Source organism: Malus domestica, chromosome 03 (assembly GCF_042453785.1).
Source record: "Malus domestica chromosome 03, GDT2T_hap1".
NCBI classification, from domain to species: domain Eukaryota; kingdom Viridiplantae; phylum Streptophyta; class Magnoliopsida; order Rosales; family Rosaceae; genus Malus; species Malus domestica.
Window position 1 is genome coordinate 4,271,415 of NC_091663.1, and position 11,278 is coordinate 4,282,692.

Here is an 11,278-nt window from a genome sequence, read left to right on the forward strand (position 1 = left end):
GAATGTTGATAGTTAGGGACCGCATCCAAAGTGTCTCAATTTTTTTTTTTTGAAATTGATAGTCGATATGCTATGAATTATCATCGTGGGCACTAATTAACCATTTACTAGAGATGTACGTATGACACCATATCCTAGAGTTGAACCATGACAAGTTTGATGAAATCTAGCTAGAGTATGTGTATGATATATGGACTAGGATTCTCTCCCTTCTTCTTTTCATCCCCTTTCATCCCTTTTCATCCCTTCATCTTACATTCTCTTATTTTATCTTTATCTTGCTATAAAAAATTGATATAAGATGTTGACGTAACTTAACCATGACCGTTCAAATAAGAGGGGAATGAATTGGATCCTCTCTTGAGCAGGAGATGAGGATCATCTTGACCCAATAACACATGTCGTTGGATTTTGATCAAATGATTACAATTATTATAACTTTTAGAAATGTTCTCTGTTTGTAGCATCCAACGGCCCTTGTTATTGGGTTAGGAGGATCTTGATCTCTTGCTCATAAGTGGATCCAATTCCGGAAGAGAGGGAAAATGAGGGAAGAAAAAAAAAAGGAAGAGAATCCAACTATATACCCCACAATAAGATCGAATCCTGACAAAATATCTAATGTAGCCACTAAATTGTCCCTGATAGGAGAAAGTAGCCACAACGACTATCACAAGCAATTATTTATGATAATCAGATCAAAAGACAGTCCCATCTGTCACAATCAAAATACAGGGCTGTCAGCTTTGTTCAGAAGAGAGTCTATCTTTATTTAACCTAATGCGTTGCTCACATCTCTTTCAAACCCTAAACCTAGCAGTGGTGGGACAACGGTCAAATTTAATTCAAGTTTGAAATATTCACGTATTATAGAGATATATAATACACACACACATACATATGTGTGAGACAACGACTTTCTGGACTTGGATTCTACCAGCAAAGAGGAAGGCTAGGGGGAAAGCAAAGGGCATCAGAACCCTATCGAGCAGAAACAAAAACATAGAAACAAGAACAGGTTTGCAATATTTGCAGAGACTTAAAATAAGTTAGTTTCCTTTTATCCGCATCTGCATTTTTTCCCAAATGGCCACGCTTGCAAACAAATTATTCATTGCTAGGGTAAGATAATAAAATCGAACATGTGTTTCTGTATATGGTTTTTCCAGTGTCTTTACTTCATGGCGAAAGAATATATCCACTTTTATCGTTTCAAAAACCTAATGCACTTATAATTCCTGACCCATTTACCCTCTTGGCATTTTTTCGTTTCTCCTAGCCAGGTGAAATGTTTGAGAATTTGCAGAATGGAAGGTTAGCATGGCACGAGTGGCTGGCTGCAGATTAGGTTATATGTCGAATAATTTGTTCATGGTTTATGTCGTTGTCTGTTAGCAATTCATGTTAGGAAAAAGAAAAACACAGGCGTCTGTCATTTCACTATCTCTTCCAAGAGTACATAAGCTTATTCTACCATTAATTCCATGAGAGTGAGATGAAGGATTTAGCTTGCAAGTAGCAAATTTAACCTTTGTTTCCTTATAGGGCAAGTGATCAAATTTAGCGAAAGTTATAACTTCATTTCTTTGTCATGTTTCATGTATAAGCAAAAGTAACTTTAATTTCCTCATTTATGTTTAATTATTATTATTTTTTTTTTTTTTTATATCCATGTTCTTTCAATTTCAAGTATTTTATTGAAAGGGGTTTACCTTTCCTACTGTACTCTCTAATTATAATGCGAAACGAAAGATTTATTCCTACTTACATGTCAATCACAGTCTGATATACACAAAGTTATTCATTAAAAACACGAAAGAAGAGGGAAAGAGTCCGTTCATGTAAGAAGTACTCAAACATTTTCTTCTAATGCACTCCAAATCAGTAATTTGGATCTTAATTATTTGTTCTCGAAAATTTAGCTAGGAAGACGACATGAGAAAAAACATTCAGAAAAACATGAACTGAATATATATAAGAGAAGTAGAAAGTTATAAGCCATGTGAAAGAACAAGTAAACTGTCAATTATCCATGTCCTCGTGGGGCATTTAAAAACCCATCACCAAACATTCACCATTTTCTTACTGATTTGTTTGGACAATTTGTCCACACCTGATTGCTTTTGGAATCTCACAATTTTCATTGATTCAGTGGCATATTGCCATGACATCCCATAATTTTGGGCCAGAAGTGTCACAGATTAACAGCTTGGGATTGTTTCACGGCAGTTTGATTAGATGCTAACAGTTTGATCTCACCTTAGACCAGAAGGAAAATGCTTTCCTTTCATCCCGAAGGTCCACTGCTGCATGTTACAGGCAGTGTGTACTTTTTGTTTTTCCCAAAATTCCAAAGCCAACAGGGGTGAAAACGGAGTTGTGAATTGAACAAACGCATCTAAGCCTTGAAAGATGGTTGGTGCATAATAATGCTTCACCCATTTTTACAAGTTGCCAATTTACCACACGACTTTTCACAAGAAGTTTGTCGATCAAAGCTAGATTTCATAGTCAAAGCACTTGAAACAATGCTTCAAAAAGAAAACGAATACTCGTAAACTCAACTATTATTTCACTTGACTATTGTTGCATGTATAAGATATTTAATCTTTGATAGGTTTGTTTCTAAGGTGATTCTTAAAGTGGTTTTTACTAATATTCAACTATTATTTCACTTGACTATTGTTGCATGTATAAGATATTTAATCTTTGATAGGTTTGTTTCTAAGGTGATTCTTAAAGTGGTTTTTACTAATATTCAGTAGTATATTTTGCAATATTCAACCGAAAGGAAAAGAAGAAAAAAAAAGGCGGTCTTGACCAATCTTTCTTATTTAGCATAACATTACAGAGAATCTTCAAAACTCCTCTAGACTAACATGGATAACACCTTTTTTTTTTAACAAGAAAAGTAAACTTACACAAGGATCCCGATATAAATAACCACTCCCCATAATCTGAACATCCTCACGCTATCAATTGAGTTACATCATATTATTATCATATTCAAAGTCTTCATTCATACTCTATTAATTGCATCGAATTTTAAATAAATTACTCCTTCAATTCACAGTCCGATAGAAACAAAAATGATAATATACTTAATTTAGGAGATATCTGATTTAATAATGTAATATAAATAGAGTGCTGTTAAGCCCACTCCTGTGTCTTATTTCCACACCCACTATAAAATGATACTCTTTTTGACAAATTTATCCTAGTATAAAATGACCTTTAAAGACCTAAAGACCAACCAATCATATCTTGCCACATAATTATTAGTTATATTGATTCTTTTTACACAAATTATTAGTTATACAGTTTCCAAAAAAAATATTATTATTAGTTAGACTGATAAAATAAAAAAACCTAAAATATCATAAATAAGAAAAAGAAAAAAATATCACGAACCCCACAAGCTTTCCTGGGGAAGGAAGTTCATAAATTAAACATATCAGGAAGAGGGTGAATTCGGACTTGACAAAGCAAAGCCTCGAGGCTCGCAATAAAGCGCATGTTGTGGAAGGTGTGATCAAGCTTCACCAAAGAGTAGAGCAAGTTAATCTTCAAGACTATTATAATGTTGAGATAGATGAGGATAGAAGCTCATAGTCCAGATTACATTAGGGGACTCACGGATCCGACACTCGTTGAACTCCGATCGTGTTTGGTGTTTTGGAACAATTTGGATACCTACCATATACTGAATTTGGAGGAATTTGATGTTAGGGAAGGCTAGTGCAGCACCAAACTATGAGTGAAGCTCTTCCAATTTAATCACACTCTCTCTTGTGTGGTATGAATTCAAATTGGAAACGATAGAAATTGGGTACTAGAGCGGTTTTCGAGACGTGGTGGTGCTGCAATGGTTGGCGATAGAGGAGGGGCGCTTGGTGTTGGGGATTTGGGGAGTTGGTAGTGACAATTCTGGAAAGGGAAATTTTATTTAAACCCATGTAACATATTTCTACAACCAACTTAGTCTTTGCACCCATTTGATTTTTAACTAAACTATTAATATCTCTTTAAACCCAATTTAATACCTAAAATACCCTCCTAAACCCAATTCAATATGTGGATTTATTTTTACACCCATTTGATTTTTAACTTTATCCTTACGCCGTCTGGAAATGGACACTGAGAATTGAGGTGTGAATTTAGTCATAACTGACAATAAGACTGACATTTCTATAGATGTTGACAATATTTTGAAATCTTCTCCAAATATGATTCTTAGACAAATCCTGCGTAGACATCAAACTCTTATAATTGACCCCTTCAATGGCTTCCGTAAAAGCATTCTTCTGAACATCATTATATATTTCCTGTTCTTGCTTGATTTATAGGTGAATATAGGTTATGCATTGTGTCTTGAAAGCGAATCATCTGATTAGGTTCCATGGTAATCTGAAGAGTATATGTTGAATTTGATATTATTCTCATAGGAAGCCCTTGCTTAATGTCTCGTGGTACTCTCAGAACGATTCGTTTATCCTGTGCAATTTATAAAGGTAAGAAATGTTATACGTTTTTGGGCGAATGCTTAATTGGCATGGTATCGAAGAACAAACTAGGATATAAATTGCACGAGGAAAGACGATGAAAGCTTTGGGAGAAGTTGCGTAAGTATTTCAATCATGTGCAGTTGTAAATTGAAATAAATGAATCTACTTATCTAAACAAACTTCAAAATCATACATTGGTTGGAGGATTCAAAACTTCATAATCACCATCCATAAATAAATAAATAAAACTTGTTTTTCTCTATGAGAGCTATTAGGGTTTTAGCCAAAATGAAGTAGGATAAACAAAGAATGATCATAGGGTTTAAGATTGACACACCCCGACCGAGATCGAGGTATGCTGGCCGTCACGTGAGGGTGACGTAGTCATGTGCACAGTGCAGAAGCAATAATGATAATAGAGAATACGAATAAATGAAAACCAACTCATAAGATTACTAGTTAAGACAAGTGCTGGAATATGTGTGAATACACAATCAGAGCGTAAGTAGCCTAAGTTCAGTCTAGAAAACAAGTACTAGATAAACGACACCTAGAGATGTTCTACATTTGTGATAGTTTGTCAGAACCTCCAATCGATCCTCGTGAGCCACCAACGAACAAGCTTATCTAAAACCTGGAGGGGTGCAAAACATAAAGTGTGAGTGGGCAAAAACAAAGCTTTTCAAAACCATTTCATTTTATCAAAAGCTCTAACCCCTCGCCGTAAAACATGTATAACCTTCCCAGAAATGGAATATATATATATATATATATATATATATATATATATATATATTCAAATCATGCTTCACATATCCATATTCATAAGTATGTCATGCCAAAATATAAAACAGAATAAGTAACTCAGGTGAAAATAAATTCATGGAAAAATAACATATTAGCCGGAACTTCTGCAGAAGTCTGTACGGCTAAATTCATAGCTCGTTAGTCAATCTAGCCGAAGTCACAGCAAGTGACCTATACGGCACTACACTGCACATGAGTCGGAACCACTGTAAAGGTCTGTACGACAAGATTGGGTGTAATATAGTTATGCTCAATGTTGCGCTCTCATGATAGTTGTGTGATAAATCACTAGTCACCTACGAGTCGGAACCACCTATGATGGTCTGTATGACAATACTGTGCACCTAAATTAGATCCAATGTGAGCATATGGTGCAGGAGGTGACATTATATACAAGCATGTGCCATATCTCTGGCTAAATCACTAACACCGGGGTGCAGGTTTATGAGCTCAATGTTTCTCAATTAATCACAACCGTTATTCATATTCACAATTCATAAACTCACATGGGGTTTACTTGAGCATCCACAGCACCACAATTATATATATGCAAACATCATATGCATATTATAAATGTAAAACATTTGGCATGACAATTTAAATCATAACTCATTTAAATGCATTTTCTGGGAAAGATACCAAACATATACATATATACTTAAAACCAAAAGCCCATTCACTGGTATGTCGAAGGGTCGTAACCCCCGAGCCGGCCTTAACTGCGCTCGTCCTCGGGATAGGTCTCACCTATATGCGAAATAACTAAATAAATGTTATTTAAAGCACATAGACAAAACTAGTTAATAACTTCTCATACATTGCTCAAATGGGAGGTTTGAATATACCAACGTGATCTACACAATCTCACGAACATCCCTATATTTTTAGGAAAATTTTCCGACCACCCACTCGCCGGCCAAGGCACTGCCAGACGCCCCGCCCATGAGCGGGCACGTGCCAGGCACACTGACGATAACCCTAACGCCGTTAGGGAATATTCCATTAAATAATAGCATATACCGTTAAAACTAACCTGACACCGCTAGAATATTCCGTCAAACTTGATGGAATATTTTCTGTCTTCTTCCTTCAAACTCCAGTGACCGTCGTCGTCGTCAGAAAACTGGGAAATTTTCATACGTTAATATCTCAGTCCATACACAACCAAAATCCATGAAATTTGTACCAAAATGAAGCTTAGGACTAGAAGAACACAATATTACCAATTTCAAGCTCCAAAAATCACAGGATCTCGCCGGAGAAAGCATGATAATTCCGGTAAAATTTCAAACTCACCAAACTAGACTTCCCGACGTCCAAAACACCTCGTTTTTCTTCTCCGAGCTTCGTGAAGATGTTCTAAAGCTTCATAGCAGCTTAAAAACTTTTAAAAACCTCACATTCACAAGTGCATGAACATTGCTCAAATCGGAGATTATGGTTTCTCGGGTTTTTTCGAGGTTTCACGTCCAAATAATAGTATCACTGGGTTCCTGGGCTCGCAAGGAACTTGAAAGTGGTCTCCATAACCTCGATCCGTGAAGAAATGGTTTGGTTGAGGTTAGTCCATATGTATGATACGAAAATGGAGAGAAACCAAGAGGGAAAAAAGAGAAAGATAGGGTCAACGGGAGAGACAGAGGTAGCGTGTGTGTGTGGTCCTGATCCTCTTACAACCAACTAAAACAAATAGAACCTTTAGTTCTAACTGAGTCCAAAAGGTTAGGAAGAAAGTAATTGGTCCACAACACAACTTAAACCACACAACACCATAAACGTCTAAGGGTATTTTAGGCAATTCACACCATCGAAAATTATATTTCGGGACGGGCTGTCACAAGTAAAGTGTTTGGATTTATTGATAAATTTGAGTTTTATTATTAATTTTATTTTGTACTTAATAGTAATTATGCAATAAGGTAAAATAGACAATTAACATTTAAAATTTAAGCTAGGTGTAGAATTAGGTTTAAATAAAATTTCTCTTCTGCAAATTTTCAGGGGAGAGGGCTGCTGCTGGTGATATTTGGAGTTCTTGGGTATTTTCATTTAGTAATAATTGTTTTTTTTTAATTTGTAATAATTTTTTTAAAGCAAGAAAAAATTGAAAAAGAAATATGTATGGTTATTTTGGAAATAATGGTGGGTGGAAAAAGAGTTGATGTATTTTTTACACCTTTGATGGTGGGTGTAAATATAAGGTGGGTGAGGAAATAAGACATTGGGGGTAGGCATATCACATGTCACATCCTGATCCGGGCTCCACCACATCCCAGACCTGATTCCACCGTAGCATGATATTGTCTGTTTTGCGCTACGATCACGGTTTTGTTTCTGGGAATTCACATGAGAACTTCCCAGTAGGTCACCAATTCTGAGATTGCTCTCGCATGATCTCGTTTAACTTCGGAGTTCCTATGGAACCCGAAACCAGTGAGCTCCCAAAGAGCCTCATGCTATATGGAGATGGGTATGTACATTTAGGGCATAGATGATCCACTCCCCTGGGCAATGTGGGATCTAATAATCCACCCCCATTAGGGGCCCGACGTCCTCGCAGACACACTTCCGGCCAGAGATTGGTTATGATACCAAATTGTTACATCTCAGTCCCGGCTCCATCTCACGGTTTTGTTTCTAGGAACTCACACAAGAACTTCCCAATGGGTCACCCATCCTGGAATTGCTCTCGCATTATCTGAGCTCCCAAAGGGCCTTGTGCTATATGGAGATGAGTATGTACATTTAAGGCATTGTACATTTAAGGCATAGAGGATTCACTCCCCTGAGCGATGTGGAATATAACAATCCACCCCCCTCAAGGGCCTGACGTCCTCGTAGGCACACTTCCAGCCATGGATTGGTTCTAATACCAAATTGTCACATCCTAGTTCCGACTCAACCGTAGCACGATATTGTCTGCTTTGGGCCTCAGCCACGCCCTCATGGTTTTGTTTCTTGGAACTCACACGAGAACTTCCCAAGGGATCACCCATCATGGGATTACTCTCGCACGATCTCGCTTAACTTCAAAGTTCCTATGGAATCTGAAGCCAGTGAGCTCCCAAATGACCTCATGCTATATGGAGGTGGGTATGTACATTTAAGGCATAGAGGATCCACTTCCCTGAACAATGTGGGATCTAACATCACCACTCTATATATATCTAACATCACCACTCTATATATGTTCTGGTAAGAATAATATTTTGGTCCTGATGAGTTTGGACCGCACTTCCTTATTCAATAATATGAGTTAATACTAATACAACACATATCATACTGGCTTTAAAAACAAATTAATGACATATTATTTAATTGTTTTCGGCCCAATCAAGTACAATTCTTATGATAATATAAGAAATTATCTAATGCAATAATACGTGTTAAAAGAGATTTTTTTAGTATGCACACCGAGATTTTTTTGTTGTTAAATTTTTAATTGGGGTATCTTTGTACACATATTTAACGTTTCATTCATTTAGTGCATGAGACAATCTAGGGGATAGTAAAACTTTGGTGCGTTAAAAAATTAAAGAAATGAAAAGGGATAAGGGCAGAGAATAAAAACCAAAGAAGATATAGTTAAAGAAGGGTAGGGGAGTGAGAGAGGTGGCTGAGGAAAAACAAGGAAAAAGAAAGAGGGGGAAGAGTGGACTGTGGAAAAAGGAGGGGGTGCAGAAGGTAGCAGAGCAGTAGTTGTTTTAACATTTCTGGGTTTGGGAATTGTAGAAAGACAGTAGAGAAAAGCCTGCAAGAGAATCAAACAACCAAACATGGCAATGCTTAGGATGCGACGACCCTCATAGATTCACCCTTCTTTTTTCTATCTCTCCCTTGCTCTCTCTCTCTCTCTCTCTCTCTCTCTCTCTCTCTCTCTAAAAACTTGCTTAAATATTGAATCCCTTTACTTTTTCAACCTCCACAACAACCACCCCCACTTAAGAGCTGAGATGACAGTTGCAACATGGGAACCTAGTTAATCTGAAAAAGGGGTTCCAGAGAGAAAAACAGCTAGAGAGAGAGAGAGCCCAGAAAATATCAGATAAAGTTGCTGTGTTCTTCTGCCAGTGGTGGGTTTTCTTTGAGCTTTCATCTTGCCATTCATGGAGTTGAAGGCACTTCACAGACTAATAAGGTTCACCGCCATCAGCTTTTTCTCAATTTATGCACTTTTCACCACCATCAGCTCCACCACCACTACATGCCCAGGTGAAGTTTTCAACAATCATATTAATTCTTCTTCTTTACAAAATTGAAATTTTCACTGAATTAATGTTCATTTAAACAAATTTAATTTATCTACTTGTTTCCAAAATGCAGATAATAAGTGTACCTTCACGGCTAAACTCGATTCATATTTTCAGGTAGGTTGTTCCACCATACCTATCATAATTTATGGTCCGTGATTTTAACACTCCTCCTTTAGCTTTCTCCTCGACGCTTACAAAGTGTCGGAATTGGAGTGGAGATGGTTAAACGAAGAGTGCCGGAATCGCTACCTTATCTTATACTTCAACATTTAATTAGCATTAATGCGTATTTCTTATGTTATTTCTTTTTCTCCATACGAATCACATCAATCATCGTGACCTTACAACAACAACAAGACTCTAGTAGCTTTGACTAACTTTGACCCAAGCTGGGTTTTTGATAAAGACTGCATATGCAACTATGCATGTTTGAAACTGAAAGGACAAAATAGAACCATATTATTGTTATTATTACTGATCAAGCCACCTTGGTGATCGATAAGTAGCACAAACTGATTGGGGGCAGGGTGGTCCTGCTGCTGTTTACCCCTGGTCCATCCTCAGAAAAATGGTCTTGTGGTAGGCTCAGCCTGCCTAACTAAGAAGCACACGGCACGACAGGCGTAATTTAGCACACAGCTTTAGGTTTGGAGGGACACTATTTTTCTTTGCCATTTAATAAGCAAAAGAAAATGCTTTTGTTGTTCAGATTGTCGTCTTCTAAAAACTCCAATGCATCTTGGTAACTTGCGCCTGCTGTGCTCAGCGCCCAACCCGCTCCAACCATGTTCCATATATCTACACTCCCGTGAACAAAAAATTGTTACTGGGGGCCGGCGCACATTAACATTATGTAGGCGCACGTTAGCACTAAGGATATATTGTGACAAGTCTCAGTAGACATTAGAAAACTGTGTGCGCAAAAGGGTTGATGGCATAATTGTGTTATAGTTGCAAATTTTTGGGAGATTAACTAACTAATGTGGTGCAGGAATTTGGGAAGCACGGTGACAAAATGAGGGAGCAGAGGATGATGCCTTTGAGCTTGGCTAGGAGGTACTTGAGTGGACCTGGATCGTCGCCGCCTCGGTGCACATCCAAGTGCGGCAGGTGCACGCCGTGCAAGCCAGTTCACGTGTCTGTGCCGCCTGGGACACCGGTGATGGCGGAGTACTACCCGGAGGCTTGGAGGTGCAAATGTGGCAACAAATTGTACATGCCATGAAAATAAATGAATATGATCAACATATGCTTTGTGATATTTATTTTGTTTGTGTTGGTGTTACAAAGTCTCTCTAGCTAGCTACTTTTCTAGCTGATCGTAAGCTTATTTAGTAAAAAGAAAGGATATTTATAGGGCTTAAATTTATGTAGGAAGATATTTATACATTAACCCTTAAAGAAATATATGTTACGATATGTATGAAAAATTCATACAGCCTACTCCATTTAGTGAAATAACGTTTGGTTGCTATTGTATAAGTATGGGGAATATATATCGAGTCAAATACCATGCTTAGGTTCTTATTCTACTAAATAATTGATGATGCATCATGCATGATCATTTCTGCCTCCCAAGGTTTGGAAATTTTTTATCTTCATAGTAATTGAATGGTTGTTTCTTTCCTTGTAAACTTTCTTCTCAACGACTAGTAATATGAACTAATTCCCACACTCGGGGAACTAGAACTGGATAATCATGGAACTAGATAA

General features: G+C 37.3%; 1 protein-coding gene and 1 long non-coding RNA gene across 2 annotated transcripts; both read left to right on the plus strand.

Moving 5' to 3' along the window:
• The first annotated feature begins 886 nt into the window (after positions 1-886).
• On the plus strand, positions 887-1,630 carry LOC108173079 (uncharacterized). Its single transcript, XR_001789687.3, has 2 exons — positions 887-1,018; positions 1,280-1,630. It is a non-coding gene; the product is annotated as an uncharacterized lncRNA (long non-coding RNA).
• A 7,174-nt stretch (positions 1,631-8,804) lies between these two features.
• On the plus strand, positions 8,805-10,995 carry LOC103447278 (EPIDERMAL PATTERNING FACTOR-like protein 6). Its single transcript, XM_008386456.4, has 3 exons — positions 8,805-9,524; positions 9,636-9,679; positions 10,557-10,995. Exons 1-3 carry the CDS (start codon positions 9,419-9,421, stop codon positions 10,788-10,790), a joined length of 384 nt encoding a protein of 127 aa, XP_008384678.3. The 5' UTR covers positions 8,805-9,418; the 3' UTR covers positions 10,791-10,995.
• Positions 10,996-11,278: the final 283 nt, after the last annotated feature.

What these genes read in the sequence shown, in the direction of transcription:
- LOC103447278 (XM_008386456.4), top strand. Translation starts at nt 9,419, where the DNA reads ATGGAGTTGAAGGCACTTCACAGACTAATAAGGTTCACCGCCATCAGC. An exon ending in CACCACCACTACATGCCCAG is followed by an intron (nt 9,525 to 9,635) that starts GTGAAGTTTTCA and finishes TCCAAAATGCAG; the next exon opens with ATAATAAGTGTACCTTCACG. An exon ending in AACTCGATTCATATTTTCAG is followed by an intron (nt 9,680 to 10,556) that starts GTAGGTTGTTCC and finishes AATGTGGTGCAG; the next exon opens with GAATTTGGGAAGCACGGTGA.